This window comes from Eumetopias jubatus, unplaced genomic scaffold (genome assembly GCF_037043125.1).
Source record: "Eumetopias jubatus isolate StellerSeaLion01/CBP00866 unplaced genomic scaffold, mEumJub1_p1.0 scaffold_9, whole genome shotgun sequence".
Classification (NCBI taxonomy): domain Eukaryota; kingdom Metazoa; phylum Chordata; class Mammalia; order Carnivora; family Otariidae; genus Eumetopias; species Eumetopias jubatus.
In genome coordinates, this window is record NW_028274815.1 from 97,607,385 (window position 1) to 97,628,299 (window position 20,915).

Here is a 20,915-nt window from a genome sequence, read left to right on the forward strand (position 1 = left end):
AATCTATTAAAAGAAAACTGGTGTGGGGGCGCCAGTCAGTGGAGCGTGCGCCTCTTGATCTCGGGTTCGTGAGTTCAAGGCCTGCGCTGGGCAGAAGGATTACTTAATACCAAGAAACAGAGAGAAAGAGAGAGGGAGAGAGGGAGGGAGGGACGGAGGGAGGGAGGAAAGAAAGAAAACTGGTGTTGTATTATTGGTATGTAAAAGAGGCTTTGACACATACAAAGCATTATCAAGAGAAAGGGCACTTCATAATGATCAAGGTTTAATTTGGCTTAAAGATACGGCAATTTTAACTTTGCATCTTACTAACTTAATCACAAAATACGTAAGACAAAAATTGACAGAACTACAAGAAGTGGTCAAATCTGTAATCCTGGTAAAGACTTTCAGCACATCCTGTCAGTAATTGACAGCTAAGCAGACAAAAATCAACAATGATTAGAACTTTGAACAAAATTAATGTGGTCTATGACTATAAATAAAACACTGCAGCCAACTAATACACATTTGGCTTCAAAATTTTTAAAGATTAGCCATATCTGGGGCCTTAGAGTTAAGTGTCAGCAAATATCAAAGGATTGAGATTATATAGAGCAGGTAATCTGACCACAGTTTAGTTAACCTGGAAATATGAATAAAAAGAAATAGAAAATCTCCACATATTTGGAAATTTTGTAAAAGTATGCTTTTAGCATTTATTTGTAGGTCAATAAAAGGGGAAATAGAGTGGTAATGAAAATACTACACATCAAACCTTGTAGAATGTAGCTAAAGTATTATTTACAGGGAAATGTGTACCTTTAAATACATACATCAGAAAAGATGAAAAGTAGTGAGCTATATATAAGTAAGCATCTTTTTCCAGAAGTTATGAAAGACAAAATACACTGAAACCAGTCAGAAGAAAGTGTGGATGAGAAGGAATGAATGAAACTGAAACCAAGTAAGTACATAGATGAATCCAACAAATCCAAGATTTCATTCTCAGAAAAGATGAGTAATATTGACAGATACCAAGCAAAATTGATCAAGAAAAAGGCACAGGGGCGCCTGGGTGGCTCAGTCATTAAGTGTCTGCCTTTGGCTCAGGTCATGATCACAGGGTCTTGGGATTGAGCCCAGCATCCGGCTCCCTGCTCCGCGGGAAGCCTACTTCTCCCTCTCCCTCTCCCCCTGCTTGTGTTCCCTCTTTTGTATTCTCTGTCAGATAAGTCTTAAAAAGGCACAAGTCCTCTCAAGAATGTAAAATGGGACTTTACTACAAATGTAGAAGACATTAAAAAGGTAAGTGGTTAGAACGAACAACTTGTGCTAAATTAAAATAAATAAAACCAGTGTCATAGATGTTTATTAAAAATATCTGAAGGATCCCGAGGAGGGGGCTATACCACACATCATACATAGAAGACCTATTTTTTTACATCTCCACATGGGAAGAGTTTTGCAAGTTCTGACAACATAAATTTCTAGGAAAATATAACTTATCCACACTGAACCAAGAACCTGAAATAAACAAAGGATATCTACAAAAAGCAAACATCACACTAACCAGCAGGGCACCTGAATCTTTCCCTTTGAGGTAAGGAAAAATGGGACAGCTGCTGTCATTCCTTGTCTTTAGCACTGTGTTGGAGGGAAAATTCAAAAAGTGAAACCAAAGATGGGAAGACTGGGGAGAAAGGAACAAAACCATGATCCATAGTCAGGATGCTTATGTATGGAGAAAATACTTTTAAAAATCTAAGGAGATGTCCCTAGAATTAAGGTTGCTGGAGGGCAAAGTCACCCTACAGAAATCTATTACGTTTCTGGGTACCAGCACCAAACAGAATGAAACAGAGACCACATTTGCAGTAGTGGGGAAACTATGAAGAACCAAGAAATAACTCTTTGCAAAAGTGTGTAAGTGTCCAGTTCCCACAGTGTGCATTATTTTCCTCTGCCAGGATACCCGTGTTTTTCTGTTTGGATGTGGTCCCTACAGCCATATAAATGGGCGACTCCTACCCCGACGGCATATTTCATAGAGCCTTCTTCATCATGCACTTGGGAGTTTTGATGTGCTTAGGTTTGCTTGGATACAGTGCGGAAGAGACTGGTCCCTGCTTTCTGGGGGCCTGATGTCTGGCCCATTAAGAATTCTGTCGTGGGCCAGCACATCTTAACAGTCGTCATTTAGAGAATCGTTTAGAGAAGTCGGGCGTTCTGGATTCCTACCTTAGAGGCATGTTGTCTTCATTGATGAGGTGAAGCTCTTAAGCTCTAGGAAGATTTAGGCCTTTTGAAGTACCTACTTTTCCAAACACTGGTATTTTGGAAAAACACAAAAACATGTCCATTCTTTCTTTTTTTTCCTTAGGCATAGAAATTGAATCTGAAATAGCCGATGAATAAGCAAAGGCTTATAATAGAATACATTTCTATTTTTAGTGTTTCATCTTTTTTTAAAATGAGTAGCATTGTTTTTTTAAAGTGGGAAGTCAGTTGTTTCCATTCTCTTAAAACATGAAATAAATTATTTCAGAATATACTGTTTAGCAACCAAATTTTCTCTTAGTTTCTCTGGGTTAAAAAAAAAATCAGAGATTACACTTATTATTTAGATGAGGTGATCAGAAAACCCTCTTCTAATGTTAAAGTTAATAAACATTCTCTAAAAAAGCATAGCTGAGCTTATCAGCTAGTAGTAAGAGAGATTGCCAGAAGCCTCTGGCAATGGAGGGCGAGGGGAATGACTGGGGCCTAGAAGTAAGCTGACCCTGGGTGTGGGTGGAGTCCGGTCAGCAGGAGTCTCCTGGGTCTTTGGCTGTCATGACCCAGTGGGAACAGGGGTTTGTTGAGCGGGGGAATGGGACCTGAGCCTCCCCTCACCCCCTCATGTGAAACCCGCTCCCTTGAAGGGCCGCTCCCTCAAGGGAAGGGCAGACTAGTGGCCAGGGGCAATGACCCAGGAGCTTATCTGTTTTGTCCTGGGGCAGAGGAGGCCCGTAGTCCGTGAGAATCTTGTTTACTGGAAGCCCATGCCTTGTGTAGAAATTAGTCAGCAGCTGCTGCTTTCTGAGGGTCTGGTTGAAGCCAAGATTAAGCTGCTCCCAAACAAGCCCACAACTCAGCCTAGACAGGATTGCCTCTGATGACATCCCACCAAAGATGTGACACAACATCACTATTAAAGGTATAAAAGTAGATGATGAAAAACAGTAATGGAAAAAATAATACCAGGAAAAAAAAACAGGCCAACTTGAAAACAAACAAGTTTATTCAAAGGGCTGATTACAGAGCTGGTTAGATTCAGCTGAAGAGACTGTTGGTGAAGTGGAACATGGGTCTGAGGAGTTTTCCCAAGTGGCGGCACGGAGAGCTTGAGGTCTAATTAGGAATCCTGCCATGAAGGAGGAGCAAGAATGTTTTCAAAGAACAAAGTGGCCCAGGGTTTTCCAGAATTTACAGAAAATATGAGCCCTCAAGCTCAGAATGCGCAATGAGCCTGAATAAGATACACACCTAAAAATATTTTGTTGAATCCTTAGAACCCCAAAGATGAATCTTCGAAAGTTACGAGAGATTTTCTTTAAAGGTGTCATAAAGGAACAACAAATGAATAGCATGTTTCCCCAATAATAACTCCTCCTCCCCCACCAAAAAGAGCCAGAAGACAGGAAGACAGATAAAATGTCTTCAAAGTGGTGAGAGAAAAGGACTGTCAGCATGGAATTTTGTACTCAGTTAATCCATTCATGAAGAGTGTGGGTGGAGTAAAGACATTATTGCAGCTCTGTGAGGACTTGAGAAAGGTGACCCAGAATTGATCCTTGCTGAAAGAGCTGGTCAAGGATGTACTTTGGAAAGACCCCAAAAGAAGGGGGTGAGCTGCAAGAAGCAGTGGTCAGCAAAAAAAAATTGGTAAACATTTAGGGAATGCGAACATGAGCTGTCTGAGGAAAAACAAGGAGTAGTTCTGGGGTGTGTGATGGAGAAGGAGTGGGGGTGTGCACCAGGTTGGAAAAGGGGCTCAGTTGGAAGGGCACTAGACTTCAGGCCTTCTCCAGTTATGCTGCTGTTGGGGAAGTGGCTGGAGGCATTGGTGAAATCAGGTCAAGTGTGTATGTTAGGAAAATGGAAGGGTCAGAAACATTTTAATTAGGGGCGCCTGGGTGGCTCAGTCAGTTAAGCACCTGCCTTCAGCTCAGGTCATGATCTTGGGGTCCTGGGATTGAGCCTTGCATTCAGGCTCCCTGCTCAGCTGGGAGGCTGCTTCTCCCTCTGCCCCTCCCCCCCCCCCCCCCGCTCATGCATGTGTGTGCACCTGCTCTCTCAAATAAATAAAATCTTAAAAAAAATTTTTAATTATAAGTTTAGGAGTCACTAAAAAAAAATACAAGTAGCGTTATTAACTTCCAAACACCATAGAGGAAAAGGAGATAAAAATCTAAATAGTCCAATAGGATGCAGAAATAAAGGGGGTGGGGGCAGAATAAGCAAAGAAGGATTATAAATAGGAATGACAAAATAAAGGTTTAAATGAGTCCAGTTATATAGGAAATCACAATAGGCGTTGATGAATTAAACCTACCAGTTAAAAAGACAAATTGCTACACTGGTCTTAAAATAAAATCCAGCTTTATGCTATTTTTAAAAGTTCTACTTAAAACGTATGAACACAGAAAGGTTGAAAGTGAAGAATAGAAAATGATTCTAGGCCAATATTAACCTCCCAAAAGTTGGTATAACTTTTTAAATAATCAGACAAACTAGACTTTCATGGGGGAGAAAAAATTCATTATTAGGGATAAAGAAGGTCACTATATCATAGGGGGGAAATGGCAGACACCGTATCAGGAAGACGTAACAACGCTGATCTGATGTTCACCTAATGAGATGGCCTTCAAATAAAACCCAGATTGACAGATTCCCAGGAGAAACCGTTAAGTCCATGATGGGAAATGTTAAAAGCTCTCAATAATTATTTGATTGAGCTGGCAAAACATGGTTCTATAAAACATTATTAAGCTCAAACTAAGGATGCACATAGAATGCTTCACTCCATAGAGTACACATGTATTTATAAAAATTGACCGCAATCCAGCAAAATATACCAAATACCATAGTCTGAATCAGTATGTTGAGCCTCAAAATCAATTTAATTGATTACGAAAAACCTGTTCAAATGTTTTAATGGTATAGAAAATACTGGTGCATCCATGTACTAGTATTGAGTTATTTCATGAAAGTTCTGTTATTTATATGTTGTGTATATATATACATATACAAATGCCAGTGTGTATATTTCTGTGTCCTGGGTCATGGAAAAAATTATTATGTCTGGATCCTAGTTAAAAGTCTGAAAGCTTTGTCCTCTATCACACAGATCAGATCCTCTGATGACAGCATAGTTAAATGAGGAACTATCAATGATTATTCAAAGCTTCAAGTGCCACCTCACGAGTCTTAAGAGATCATATGGGAACTAGAAAATACAACTGAACAGTTGTGAAAATTGTGTGTGTGTGCTGTAGCTTGTAGGATGAAGCTATAGCAGTACTTAGAGGGAAATTTATTGCCTTAACTATTTGCTACAAGAAAAAAGAAAGGCCTGAAAATTAATAAATGTCCATGTCAGGAAGTTAGAACAGAATAAACCAGTAGAAATGAGAGGAAGGAATAATGAAAATTAATTATTTATGCTGGATCACAAACCCAAAAGCTGGTTCTGGAATCATCATTGAAATTGAATCAACAATTTATAATGGGCCAAGACCTGGAAACAACCTAAGTATGCATTGACAGATGGATGGATAAAGAAGTTGTGCCACACACACACTTGCACACACACTTGAGTGTGCACACACATGATGGAATATTACTCATCCATAAAAGGAAACCTTGCCATTTGTGGCAACATGGAGGACCTTGAGGGCGTTATGCTAGGGGAAACAAGGCAGAGGAAGACAAATTTCAGATGATCTAACTTATATGTGAAATCTTAAAAACCACACACACCAGACTGGTTTCCTAGAAAAAGAGATGACATGTGGTTACCATGGGCAGGGGGAGGGGGACTAGCAGCAAGGGGGTCAGAAGGTACAGACGCCCAGTTACAACATAAGTCAGTGCTAGGGACGTGTACCACACAGCATGATGACTAAGCTAATATGGCTGTGTGTGGCCTGTCTGAAAGTTGAGAGAGTAGGAGCTGTCTTCACGAGGAAAACAAAATGTTTTTCCTTTTTTTTCCTGTCTTGTTTTTTGTCTCTGTATGAGATGATGGATATTAACTGAACTTAGTGTGATAATCATTTATATCATATATATATGATATATATATGTCAAGGCATTGTGTTGTACACCTTAAACTTACACAGTTCTGTATGTCTGTTCTATCTCAATAAAACTGAGTGGAAAAATGAAATTAAATTAGCACCTAAAAATTAGCTCCCTCCCCCTCTCCCCCCACCTCCAAGAACAGATCTGGAAACACCAGATCTTGACAGTTTTACAGGCAGATTCTACCAAACCAAAGAACGGGGAAAAGGACCATCCGTAGGACCCATGAGTGACCCCGCTACCAAGATCACATAAGAACAGGGTCATGAGAATGACTCCTGATCTTTCTTACTTACGAGCACACATGGAAATCTCACATTAAAAAAAAAAAAGGTGAACAAACCAGATCTAGTGATATATTAAAAAAGAAAAGGCCCAACGTCAAGAAGTGTTTATACCATACGAGCCATCTGTGAGTTAACATTAGAATATATATTATTGTGATTCAACCCATTTCAGATCAGAGAAAATGTCAAGCGATAAAGAAAAAGCATTTGCTAACATTCAGTACCCAATTGTTAAAGAAGAAGAAAAGAAAAGGTAACTAGGAATTCAAGATAGCTTAACCAGATGAAATGTTTCTACCAAAAAACCCACGGTCAACACGGCATCTGATAGAAGTGGAGACTCAGAGATGAGCCCAGTCAGCCCCACTCCGACCCTCATCAACACTGCTTCAGAGTCTTGTGACACGAGAGCTGGGGTGGTAGGAAATGGATGATCACAGTATTTTTCACAATATTTAAAAACCATAGGAGATGGGGGGTGCCTGGGTGTCTCAGTCAATTAAGCGTCTGACTCTTGATTTCGGCTCAAGTCATGATCTCAGGGTCGGGAGATGAACCCCACATCCGACTCCGCACTGGGCATGGAGCCTGCTTGGGATTCTCTCTCTCCCCCTCCCTCTGCCCCTCCCTCCCTTCTCAATCTCTCCTCTCTTTAAAAAAAAAATAACAACAAAAACATCTTAGGAGATGGTAGTCTGCTGTGGTCATATCTGCTAGGGTCTCTGATTTATTGTCACTCTGTTTTAGTTTTGTACCTTCCTAACTGGTCACCTGTGCCCAGAAAGTGCATCCAGAGACTTGCTGCCTTGGACATGTGCCCAGCACACCCCTGCCCCATGCGTCTTCGTGCACCTGCACGTGGCCCACAGCAGAGCAGCTGCTTAGTGATGAGAGCCGGCCCCAGGGGTGCGGGGCTGCTGTCGAGGGTCTCTTCACAAGACCTACCCAAATCCCAAATGCCAAATTGGCCTGAAGTGGCCAATTTGGACTGGGTAGGTTGGGCCACACGAGTTAGATATATGCCATGTCTAAAGAACTGCTACTCACATTTGCTCCCTGAATCCTTACCTGCTAGGAACAGAAGAAAAACCATTTTCTTAGGACCCTCAAGGTGGGTCAGTGAGTTTAAGCCAGCCAAGCCTGGGAGTGGTCCCCGAGCCTCTGGGTGGCCTCCTGCTTCCTTCCCTCCCAGGGCCTTGACCTTTCTGCTCTACACTCTTAAGTGTACTAGCAATAGTAAGTAAAAGCACCTAGTTCATAGACGTCTCCCAAAGTGACAGAATGTAGGTTCTTTGTGGTCAGCCCATACAAGATGTGGATGGTCACACATCTGGCCCAGTTCTTTGCCCACCTGGGCCTGGCCCTGTGGGAAACCCCAGGGGGACATTCCTACTGGGGGTCCTTTCAATGACAGCAGGGATTCCAGAAGCAAAGTCCCCAGAATGCTGGGGTCTAGAGCACACTTGGGAGGCATCACTGGCTCACCCTGTGAGTCTGGGATCTCTACATGATGTTTCTGCCCCACACAGGCCAACTGCAGAGCAGCAATACGGCTGGCTTTCACTTAGCTTTCCTTGCTGTTGACGGTGATACGGCCTTAGCCGTAAGTGTTCCAGTGTATTACTTCTCAAGGCTAGGGCTTTTCATTTTCCTGTGAAAGATTTCTTTTAAAGAAATTCTAACTCAGGAATTAGTGGTGGGAATAGGATTTCTTTTTAGAGCAGCCCGTTCTGCAAAACTTGGAAGACACATTGTGCTGCCATCAAACATACATTTGTGTGTGCGGCAGAGGGAAAATATTCTCCCCAGCTAGCTTTTCTTGAGCCTGTGCTCCCAACAGAGGATATATTTTTGTATCCCATATTGGCCTAACTTGAGTAAGATTCAAGGCGATTTTTTTCAACCCTGGCTTTTCTGCCTCCACCACAAGGCTGCCCCGATCCCACAGTGCTCAGTGGGAGACAGTCCCTGCTTTGTAGGAGCCTGGTGGTTGTGTCGGCGTGGTGACCCTGCTACAGCTCCCTGGGACACGGCCCCTTGAGGCTACAGTTGTTGAGAAGCCACTTGGGTCTTAGGGAGTGACCCAGGCCCCTGGCATCGTGCTGCCTTGGACAAAGAGGAGTGTGTCAGAAGACTTTTGTCATCAGAATAGATTAATACAGTGACTATAATGTAGTGTTTGTACCTGAATGTGTCCATGTTGGCGAAGTTTTGAGAGATCCTTGTGAGGACCCAGAGTTTTAGTTGGTGGATGCCCACCAAGAAACGGAAGCTGACCATAGAACGTTCCAAGCCTTCTTGTCTCTGCCCTTCCATCCACTGGATTCCCTCCAGGGCTGAGCAGGGTGCAGTTTCCTTTCTGATACCTTGTTTGTGAGTGTGTTCCTGGAAAGGCTAATTTGGGACAGCTCCTCTTGAGGGCGCCTGGCTATGGCTCACATGGTCAGAACCCACGGCCAGAGGTCAGAATCCACTTGCCCAGGATTCGAAGACTCCGTGAGCCCACCTCACACTTCATTCGTGGAGGTTACAGCTGTGATAAGGAGGTTCCCCTGGTCCTGCAGACCCAGGGTGATAGTCTGGGAGAAGTAAATGATAGAGCTGCAGCTGGTGGGGTTACCGCGGGGGGAGTGTGTGCTGTGGAGTTTTGGTCATGAGCCCCTTAAACCCTGTTCCTGCAAGGGGCTTATTGAGAAAGCCACAGTGAAATTATGTGTGTTCTGTGAGGAGAATGATTCTCCTTTGAACCTAATGCTGAGACATTTGAAACAATCTCTTCTCAGTCCTTTCTTTAAAATGCCCTACGGTCAGAATTTGGATTTTGTGATTTTTGAGAAATCCCCACTCTCTTGCCCTCCCCCACTCCCAATGGAGGCAGAATCTCAACTGACAAGCTTGGACATGGCCTACCCCAAGGTCTAGAGATTTGGGGGGCAGGGGTCATGCCAGGAATGGGGCCTGTTGACCTCTCTTCTTCTGCTCCCTCCTCCCTCTTTCTACTTTTGCTTACCCGCCACCTTACACTTGCATTTTGTTCACTAATTCCATCGCTGCTCCCCTTTAGGGACTGGGATCTCTTTAGGAGCCTGAGATCTATTCAGGGGACTGGGAATGTGATAGTAGCATCAAAGTTAGTTGATAAAAGATGAATGCATCCAAATAAGCAAGCCTCTTGGGGTTCCTCACTGAAGTCAGACCCATCCTGGGCTGGCAGCCAGGAAGCTGTGGACACTGGTCCACAGGCAATGAGAAGAGGTGGCCCATGCTCTTGATTTGGAGAGTGTCATCAGGCAAAGGGCTCCCTCCCTGGGGTGAGGATTGGGTCTGGTGACCCCGTTTTCCCTCCCTCTTTGCAGCCTGCAGACATGAAATTCCAAACCTGGGGTCTTTTATTTGGTGTACTTTCCAAGACTTCCTGTTTCCTAACTTGGAAATTGCAAGTTCTGCCACTTTTTTTTTTTTTTTTTTTGTGAAGGGGGTTGGGAGAGGGAGAGGGAATCTTTTTTTTAATTATTTTTTTAAAGATTTTTATTTATTAGAGAGAGAGAATGAGAGAGCAAGCATGAGAGAGGGGAGGGTCAGAGGGAGAAGCAGACTCCCTGCTGAGCAGGGAGCCTGATGTGGGACTTGATCCTGGGACTCCAGGATCATGACCTGAGCCGAAGGCAGACGCTTAACTGACTGGGCCACCCAAGCGCCCCGGGAGAGGGAATCTTAAGCAGGCTCCATGCCCAGCACTGAGCCCGCCTGACTTGGGGCTCGATCTCACAACCCTGAAGATCATGACCAGATCTGAAATCAAGAGTCCGACCCTCAACTGACTGAGCCACCCAGGTGCCCCACAAGTTCTGCAGCTCTTTAAGGACTATCCTGAAGGCCGTTTTTTCCTCAACAAATTTTTTTTTTAAGATTTTATTTATTTATTTGAGAGAGAGAATGAGAGCGAGAGCACATGCGGGGGGGGGGTCAGAGGGAGAAGCAGACTCCCTGCCGAGCAGGGAGCCCAATGCGGGACTTGATCCTGGGACTCCAGGATCATGACCTGAGCTGAAGGCAGTCACTTAACCAACTGAGCCACTCAGGCGCCCCTTCAACAAATTTTTGATCGCTTTTCAGGGTTCTGAAGGATTGTCTCTGACCCTGGGTCACTGTGTTTATCAGAGCACTGAGGAAGAGAGACAACAGAGTTCGAGATGGTGTGCCAGGGGCCTGCTGGCCAGAATGCATGCAGCTCAAAGCCTGTAGAAGGACTTGGTTTGGTTTACATGGTATTTTAAAAAAATCTGTTGATTTCACTTTGAAAGAAAAAAATTTCTAGCCTAATTCAAAAAAGTGGAAGATCTCTCAACATGGCACTCACATTTCTACAACAATCAGCTATGGCTGAGGGACACTTGCCCCCTAATTTACTGGGGCATTCTTGCCACAGTCCTTACCGCTCCCCATTGTCTCACCCCTGGCCCAGGCTTGTGTTTATGTGCATCTTTGACCCCTGCAGTGGAGAATCTCTTGAATTGTGATTGTGGCTTCTGAGTCTCCAGGGTACTATGTGTCCAGACCCGCACTCTGCCATTCCTCTGTTGCTTCCTCTCCTAGCACTAATGGGGTCTGCTCATGTCTTTCATAAAAATTCACTTCTGGGGGGTGCCTGGGTGGCACAGTCAGTTAAGCATTTGACTTTTGGTTTTGGCTCGGTTTGTGATCTTGGGGGTCATGAAATCAAGCCCCCGTGAGGCTTCAGGATCTTGAGATCGAGCCCCGCGTTGGGCTCTGCACTCTGCGTGGAGTCTGCTTAAGTTTCTCTGTCCCCCTCCCCCCATGAGCACGTGCTCTCTCTCTCAAATAAATAAATCTTAAAAAAAAAAAAATGCCTCACTTCTAAAGAGGGGCAGGAAGGAATGTATGGCATCAGAGATTGCCGGACTTTGTTTCTTCTTTGACTTTATCAGTCTGAAGAATTAGTGAAAGCTTAACTTTGGGGGTAGGGATGAGTATAGAAACTGTCAAATGCCGCAGTTTTTGCAAAAAGTAATCTACATGTATGTATTTGGCAGGTGAAAGGAAAGCAAGCCAGGATGGATATTTACGACACTCAGACCTTGGGGGTTGTGGTCTTCGGTGGATTCATGGTCGTTTCTGCCATCGGCATCTTCCTCGTGTCAACCTTCTCCATGAAGGAGACATCCTATGAAGAGGCCCTGGCCAACCAGCGCAAGGAGATGGCAAAAACTCACCACCAGAAAGTGGAGAAGAAAAAGAAGGAGAAAACGGTGGAGAAGAAAGGAAAGACCAAAAAAAAGGAAGAGAAACCTAACGGGAAGATACCTTACCATGAGCCAGCCCCCAACATGACCATCCTTCTCAAAGACCCAGTGCGGGCACCCGCAGTGGCCGTGGCTCCAACCCCAGTCCAGCCCCCCGTGGTCATTGCCCCCATAGCCACGGTACCAGCCATGCCCCAAGAGAAGCTCGCCTCCTCCCCTAAGGACAAAAAGAAAAAGGAGAAAAAAGTGGCAAAGGTGGAACCAGCAGTCAGTTCTGTAGTGAATTCCATTCAAGTTCTTGCCTCCAAGGCTGCCATCTTAGAAACTGCTCCCAAGGAGGTGCCTATGGTGGTTGTGCCCCCAGTGGGTGCCAAGGCCAATACCCCAGCCACCGGCCCTGCACAGGGCAAAAAGTCAGAGGGAGCCCAGAACCAGAGCAAAAAGGCAGAAGGAACCCCCAACCAGGGCAAAAAGGCAGAGGGGGCTCCCAACCAGGGCAAAAAGGCAGAGGGGGCTCCCAACCAAGGCAAAAAGGCAGAAGGAGCCCAGAATCAGGGCAAAAAGGTAGAAGTGGCCCTGAACCAGGGCAGAAAGGCAGAGGGGGCCCAGAATCAGGGCAAAAAGGCAGAAGGAACCCCAAACCAGGGCAAAAAGGCAGAGGTGTCCCCCAACCAAGGCAAAAAGACAGACGGGGCCCCCAACCAGGGCAAAAAGGCAGAGGGAGCGCCCAACCAGGGCAAAAAAGTAGAGGGGGCCCAGAATCAGGGCAAAAAGGCAGAAGGGGCACAGAATCAGGGCAAAAAGGCAGAGGGGGCCTCCAACCAGGGCAAAAAAGAGGAGGGGACCCCAAACCAAGGCAGAAAGGCAGAGGGGAGCCCCAATCAGGGCAAAAAGGTGGAAGTGGTTCAGAACCAGAGCAAAAAGGCAGAGGGAACCCCCAACCAGGGCAAAAAGGCAGAAGGGGCCCAGAACCAGGGCAAAAAGGCAGAGGGGGCTCCCAGCCAGGGAAAAAAGGAGGGAACCCCAAACCAGGGCAAAAAGGCAGAGGGGACCCCCAACCAGGGTAAAAAGGCAGAGGGGGCCCCCAACCAGGGAAAAAAGGAGGGAACCCCAAACCAGGGCAAAAAGGCAGAGGGGACCCCCAACCAGGGCAAAAAGACAGAGGGGGCCCAGAATCAAGGCAAAAAGGCAGAGGGGAGCCAGAATCAGGGCAGAAAGGCAGAGGGGGCCCAGAATCAGGGCAAAAAAGCCGAGGGGGCCCAGAATCAGGGCAAAAAGGCAGATTCGGTTGCTAATCAGGGCACAAAGGCAGAGGGTGTTGCAAGCCAGGGTAAAAAAGCAGAGGGGGCCCCCAATCAAGGCAAAAAGGCAGAGGGAACCCCGAACCAGGGCAAAAAGTCAGAAGGGTCCCCCAACCAGGGCAAAAAGGTGGATGCATCTGCCAATCAGGGTAAAAGGGCAGAGTCAGCTCCTGTCCAAGGCAAAAATGCAGATATGGTCCAGAGTCAAGAGGCACCAAAGCAAGAGGCTCCTGCAAAGAAGAAGTCTGGTTCAAAGAAGAAAGGTGAGCCTGGTAAGTCGTTCTGATATCTCTGTGAACTTGGAGGGGAAAGGTATCTTTCAGTTGCTTTTGGATTCCCTTTGGGAGAGCCGTGTGTATCAGTTAGCTGTTGCCACAACAGAGCTGCCTAACAAACATTCCAGAATTCGGTAGCTTACACCAGCAGTCATTCATTCTTGTTCATGCTTCTGTTGAATTGGCTGAAGGCTGACTGATCTGGGTTGTCTCCGCTGAGAGGCTCACGCTGCAATTTAACTGGGTTTGGCTTGGCTCTTTGCTGCAGGTCGAGCCTCGGTCTGTTGCACACGTTCCTTCTGGGCTCCAGCCTGAGGCTTCAGGGATTCTGGAGGGCAGAGCCCTTCTCATGGTGATGGCAGAGCTGTAAAAGGACACATTTGAAACCAGCATTCTATTGGCCCGAGCAAGTCATGTGACTGAGCCAGCGTCAAGGGGCAGGAAGCCCACTCTCTCCAGTGGGATGGACTGCCACGTGAGGTTGGAAAAGGTGTGAGTAGGTATGAGGAGAGGTGAAGAATTAGGAATAGTAATTCCATCCACCACTCAGTCTGGAACACTTCTGTGTCATGGCAGATCTTTCTTAGAAGCCTCTGTTGCTTACCTCACCTGGTACGCATGTCTGTCTGTCTGTTAAATGAATAATGGTAGGGATTTTTTAAGGAGCAATGGCATCCATCCCCACCCCACCCCCGGTTTTTCCTCTTGCCTACCTCAGTTACTTTATGGGCCATTTTAGGTACTTGTCAGATAATACAAAACATTAATTTTCTGTTATCTTTTTCGTGCATATTACTAGAGAAATTGGGCCAGTGAGTTCCAGTTTCATGTTCATCATTCATTTGATACGGTAGTCTTACGTTTTCTATTCTTTCTTTTTTTTTTTTTTTTTTTTTTTTTAGGTCTTTGATTAGGGGCGCCTGGCTGGCTCAGTCGGTAGACCATGTGACTCTTGATCTCAGGGTCATGAGTTTGAGCCCCATGTTGGGCATGGAGCCTACTTAAAAAAAAAAAAAGACTTTGACTAGTCATTAGTTGATTTGGAAAATTAATTGCATTTGTCTTAATGAGGTATCTTGGGGGGTACTGGGTAGCACAAGGCCCTGTGTTTTTAGCTGGGTTTCCCTTTCTTACCCCTTTGTGAAGCTACATTCACTTTTCTCGGGTTTCATCCTCCCCCAACTTTTGGGGGGCATTTGCTCAGGCAGTACCCTGTTGCTTGTGAGGGGACCCTGTGCTGTGTGAGCAGCTTCAGGCTCCTGCCAGGGGTCAAGGATCCACCCACCTGGCCACATGGGTCGGGTCAGCCTCTCAAAGCCCTTTGAAAATCCAAATGTTCAGCCTCCGTCTGCCTCCTCAGGCTGGAGGGAGGGCACACTGCCTTGTCTTTAAAGTGATGTTCCACTTGACCCAGGGACAGGGTGCTTGAGACATGAATACAGGGATGGAACTGAGAACCGGTCTTTTTTTTTTTTTTTTTAAGATTTTATTTATTTTTTAACAGAGAGAGACAGCGGGAGAGGGAACGCAAGCAGGGAGAGTGGGAAAGGGAGAAGCAGGCTTCCCGCTGAGCAGGGAGCCCGATGTGGGACTCGATCCCAGGACCCTGGGATCATGACCCGAGCTGAAGGCAGACGCTTAATGACTGAGCCACCCAGGCGCCCAAGAGAACCGGCCTGTTTTATATAAAGCATCAGGTGTGTTCAGAATAGAGCTTCCTGTGCCCTATGGCCATTGTTACTCTGTTTGGCTTTAGACATCTGAAATAAGGCATGGAATAGCAATGTGATGATACTTTAGGAAGGAAGGCAAATGGTACTAATTACCAGGTAATAGCCTTGTTTGGAGGAAGACCTAACTTTCTGACCTGCGTGAGCCCACACGGCAGCTTGCTGGCATAAGAGAAAATTTGAACAGAGAAAAGAAATACCATGGGCCAGGATAAGAAAGATGAAATATTATGGAATGTGGCCAGTGCACCTGAACCTGGCATTTGACTGACATTGGACTGATTTGAATGCTACCTTAGATAGCCCCATGTGACCAGCCCTCGAGTCTTGCTCTCTGGTGCCCACAGTTCAAACTTCATGGTCCTAGAACCCTCCCTGACCCGAGTCAAGGTCTCCTCTATTCAGAGAAGGAACTCCTTTCCTGACCTGTTCCACGCCAGTGATCTGCATCCTCTCCCTCAGCATCTCCTCCTAGTCATTAGGCAGCATCCCCCCACTAGCCAAGGCGACCCACATCTCCAGACCCCTCAGTTTCTGGACCAGCCCAGCCCAAGTTGTGCCTTGAGTTGAGTGCACAGGGCCCTGGACAGACAACAGAAGCTCACCTGCAGCTAGCAGACAAGGAGGTCAAAGGCAAGCGGCCAGGGCTGACTGCAGCATCTTGAGCCAAGGGAGGAACATGGGATGTGAGGTATAACTGCATGAAAAGAAAGTGGCCTTCTTCCCATTCAGCAGCACGGTCGTGGCTGCAAGATCATAGCCACAAATGCTAAATATGAGTCCGATTAATTCTGGAACACGAAACTCCACGTACGAGACGTCATCGCAACAGAAGGGTGAGCCCCATTCCATAAGCTACTGGGAAAATCCATGCTGTCCATGGACTTGTTCCTCAGACCCTCCCGTCTCCACAGCTTCTGGCCAATTGGAAACATGGAAAGAAATTGGATTTGCTGGAGAGGCGGGAATATCGCCGCAAGCAACTGAAGGCTTCCAGAGTGGAGAGGGGCAGAAATGCAGAGTCTCAGGCTCCACCCAGAACTACTGAGTCAGACTCCATCTTAACAAGTTCCCCAAGTGATGCATCTGCATGGTAAAGCAGGAGAACCACTGCACTGGGGGGGGGTGGGGGGGGAATTTCCACTATTTCTGAACACACGGACTATTTCAGGATCTTCGTGGTGTTGGCACCGAGAGTGGCCTGCATCTCCCCAGGCAGTCGGGGGGGACTCGAAGATGGCTTTACACCCCAACCACAGGAACACAAGGCTGAGGTCACACAGTGCACACTCAGGAAAATGAAAAATAAAGTACAAGACAGTTTTTTCCCCATGTCCCTAGACTCTTAGGCCCCCCTGAAGAATTAAGAAGTTCACCTTTCAGGTAGCCTATCAGCTGCACATGATACCCTGTGTGGCTGGCTTTTCATTCTGGGTCTGTCTGACGATCCCACACGGTTGCTTTTGCGGCCAAGTGCCCCGTATAGGCCTTTTCATTTTTCTCATTGCAAATTCGGAGTGTCGTCCGGTCTCCCGTCATCCGGGCTGATCCATATTAATTTTGGCTGTCTTTGATCTTTTCTAGGGTTTGATTTCTTTTTAAGTTAAATCTAATCCATCCAGCCCTTACATTTTTAGAGGGGTCCAGTCTAAGCAGATTCTGCCAAATCTTGAACATGCTGCCCAAGATCAGAACATTTCTGACCCCTCCCATCGACATGACACCCCCTCCCCTAACCGCTCCGTAGTCCCCTGTGGCCAGTGGCGGCCTTCCTTGGACAGTGCAGGGAAGAACATCTCCATCTGCACAGTCAGTTCTGTTGGGCAATGCTGTTCTAAACCAGAGCCACCAGGAGGGGGGCAGCCTGTGAAAATGAGCACGTCTTTGCAGCTCTGTGTTGGCACCACACAGCTTGTCCCGCGCTTTGTTCTATCTGCCTACGTCCCGCGTGGAGTGGGGGTAAGCTCCCCATTGTCCTCCACGTCCCAGCGTGAAGTGACAAGTGAGGTCGTGGAGGCTGTGGCCAGCAGATGACACACGACAGATCAGTAGCAAACCCTGCCCTGGAGCTGGGAGGGCACCACAGATGGGTGTGTCCTCAGTTGTCACCAGGTGGGCCCAGCAGGGTCCTCTCTGACAGGCACCCCAGAGAGAGACCCGGGCGGGTGTGGAGGCAGGCCCAGGACATGCTTCTGCAGGCCCAAGTTGGAACTCTTCCAGAACTTCTGATCTGTTTTTCTTACAAGAACAAATCAGGGCCATGTGGCGGGTTTTTACCACTTGTGCGGGGCCGGAGTTGACAGTGAACACCTGCCTTCCTAATCCGTGCTTTGAAAATGTATTATTGTATAAATACGTCCTTCCAGCAAACAAAATATGAACAGTGTAGAAGCATAGAAGGTGAAAGACCGAGTCTTTCCACTCCACGCCTCTCTCCACCCGTTCCCGGAGGAGCCTAGGAGATGTTCTGCTCATCACATTGGCACACCCAGATGGGGCCTGCGGGGCACACAGCTTGGAGCTTGCTTTGCTTACCAGGGTACTGGTGACATCATTTTGTACTGTACCTGTAGGGCTGTTGCTTCCAGCTCCGTCCTACTCCGGAGCAGGAATGTCTCATTTATTTACTTAAATGATATTAAATAGTGTGCAGGTGTTTTTTAAAGGTTTACTTTTTTTTATGATTTGAGAGAGAAAGAGTGAGTGGGGAGAGGGGCAGAGGGAGAGAATATCCAGCAGACTGCACGCTGAGTGCAGAGCCCAAGAGGCAGGGCTCGATCTCATGACCCTGAGATCATGACCTGAGCTGAAACCAAGAGTCGGACGCTCAACTGACTGAGCCACCCAGGCGCCCCAAGAGTCTGCAGGTTTTTTGCCGCTAAAATTAATGCCGCAGTGACGTATGTGTATTATAGCATGAGCATCTCTGTAGATACGTCATTGCTAAGTGAGAAGGCAGGTGCATTTTTAATTTAGGGCAGTGCTACATGGCTCCCCAAAGACATTTCACCATTTCCTCTTCTCGCAGAGTGATGAGAAGCCCACAGGTGTGTTTTCCAGAGCCTTGCACCTGACTTTATTGCTCCCATGGTGCTGTAGGAATGGTGATCACTTCAGGGGAGCATTAGAAACCCAAGTGTGCAATAAGGGGAAGACCCTTGCTGTGAAACAGAAGGCACGGATACCTTTCTTATCGTTTGCAGAAGAGGGAACTCAGGAAATATCCAGAGAAGTGGATATTTCCCCAGAACTAAAGCTCCCGAGTATGTGCAGTCCCGCTTGCAGGCCTCTGCTGGTTCATTCTCATGCGTGGTGTTTATTAGGAAAAGCCGCGTCCCTCTTACAGGAAGTGTGTTGTGTACATGGTGGTGGTTTCTTGAAAATCTGTTTTTGCCCTTGGGCTCCGTCTTTGCTGGCGTTACTTCTGCCAGCCCTCCTGCCCTGGGCTGCACGGGTGCTAATGAGTGGGTGAGGTGACACTTTTAGGCAAGCCCTTTCATCCTAGCACCTGGAAGGGAGTCCAGATTCGTACAGTGCAGGCCTGGCCCCCACATAAACCAAGGACAGACTTGGGGGACGTGGGACCTCTGCACACGCTCCAGACCGTCCTGCTTCTGCTGGAGCTTGGCATGCACACTGTTGCCGCTGAGTGGGGTCCTTCCCTCCTGCACTGGCTTCACTCCAGGCCCCCTTCCCCATCTGCGGCCTGTTTGCTGAGGGTCGGAAGTCCATCCAGGCAGGGCCTAGGGGATCCCAGCCAGCCTGCAGAAGGTAGACCATGCTCTCAGACACCCCACAATGACCTTATTACACATACACACACACAAGTTTGTGTGGGAGAAAGGCCCCCTTGGAGGACAGGGCTGTGGGTAAATTTTAGTATCTTTCCTTTGCCCTTCTGCATTTTCCAGTTTTTCTGTTACCTGCATTATTTTTTAGATGGAAAGAAAAAAAAAGCTCCATTATTTGTCTGTGAGTCAAATAAACAGGCACTCATTGTACTAAAGTGGCACTCCTCACCTTTCAGGCACTGTGAGGCAGCCGAGCCCTGACCATAAGTCCCCTAAGTGTCTTCCGAGCGGCAGAAAGGAGTGCCTGCTCCTTCAGGCATCCAGGTCGAGGGAGGAAAGTGGCCAGTTCTTCTCAGGCACATCCCAGCCCCTGGTTGCCCACTGTGTGGTCATGAACTGAGCTGAGGTAGAGAGTTAGTGGCTCCCACATCTGTGAACCTGGCAAGGTCTTGGGGGGCCACTCAGCTCCATATGATGCAAGCCCCCCCCCCCCCCCCCCCGCCGGGCCACTCCTTCTGCCCAGCAGGCAAAAATGCACAAATAGGATCATGTTCTTTAATCTAACGAAGCAGGGGTCAACCAGAGGTCAGGGGAGATAGGGAAGAATTTTTAGACCTACTGGGGGAACTTTGCTGAAGGGGTCTGTAGCTTTGCAGGAGCCCTAATCTTAAACCATGTGACTTGATAGGAGTGACACCCCTTCCTTCCTACAATCCCATCCCCCCAGCACCTCCCACAATGACCTTCTTGCACTATGTGTTTGCTGGGTTACCACCAGGAATGTGACACTATTGTTCTCAACCAGATGTTTGGTTAGGCACGTGGTTTATGAAGCTCCTTTCCATGCGTTTATCCCCCTATAGGTCTGTAACGTGGATTTGTAGGTTTATCTGCTTTTCCAAAAGCAGAAACCAAAGTTCACCTCTCTTTTGAGACTTCCCAGAAGTCACATGGACAGCAGATGGTGGCTGGGACAGCCTCCAGCCTCGGTTCCTCTGTTTGAGGCCCTTCTCAGGCCAGGCCCAGCCCACCTCAGCAGCCACTCTTCAGCCTCTTAGGGCTGAGGTACAGACAGGTGTGTATTGAGATTAGATTTGATACTCTTCTTTCGAACTTGGTTTTTCAGGGTTTGAAGCTCTGAAATCTCTGTAGGGTTTTTGAGCCTTTATTCACTTTCTGTGTAAGTTCTTCCAACCCAACTTTTCTTTTTTGAAAGAACAGCAGCATCCCGTACGGAAGGAACTGAATCAGTATGGCACTGCCATGTCTTAGAGAAGTTGCTGGATGACATTCTTCCAGAATGCTCCATTCAGTCATCTTAAAACATGGCGATGCTGGGGCTTCCATGGCTGCCCTGAGGCAGCTGTGGTCAGGAAGCCCACGGGTGCATAAGATCTTGTCTTTTCTGCAGGCATGAGCTAAAATCTCGATTGTCATTTAAGTAAGGTGTGTTCTTGGACCAGCTTCGTGAGGAAGCCCACGGAAGGACCTTGCCGAGAGGTCCTACAGGGCTTGTCTTTCTTTAAGAAATACTGTGATGCTTTTCTTTTTTTCTTTTTTCCAGATGTGAACTTGATTTTGTTGAAATTTGGGGGAAAAAAGTATAATGAGAAAAAGTCATTTCATCTATGGGATTTTTAAATTCCACGAAACCTTATTAAATGCACAGCCTCCTGGATTTGCTAACAGATGACTTTTTCCTCCAAAGGAAAAGGCCGGATTCAAAGGCCCCAAATTGGGCTACTCTTAACGTTTTTTGTCCTTGGTCCATGCCGTTAAAGCGCCAGCTGTTAGCGTCTATGGCAGTCCGGGGTCCAGTGTGGCTGCTCCTCTGGGGCCTCTATCAGATTGGGAGGGCCGGGCAGCCCCTGGGCAGTGGCGGGCTTTGCAGCCCGAGCTGGGCTTAGAGCCAGCTGTGTGCATGTGTGGGTGCTGCCCGG

At 47.0% G+C, this 20,915-nt stretch overlaps 1 protein-coding gene across 5 annotated transcripts in view; it reads left to right on the top strand.

Annotated features, from left to right (window-relative positions):
- The window catches only part of RRBP1 (ribosome binding protein 1), a 63,981-nt gene that overhangs the window by 11,256 nt on the left and 31,810 nt on the right, over positions 1–20,915 (top strand). For 3 of the 5 annotated variants that reach the window (XM_088026700.1, XM_088026701.1, XM_088026699.1), the window contains exon 2: positions 11,669–13,451. In XM_088026700.1, the coding sequence (XP_087882826.1) occupies positions 11,690–13,451 (1,762 nt within the window). In that variant the 5' untranslated portion in view covers positions 11,669–11,689. The remainder of the gene's footprint in view (positions 1–11,668; positions 13,452–20,915) is intronic. The other 2 variants (XM_088026697.1, XM_088026698.1) reach the window with 1 other exon arrangement.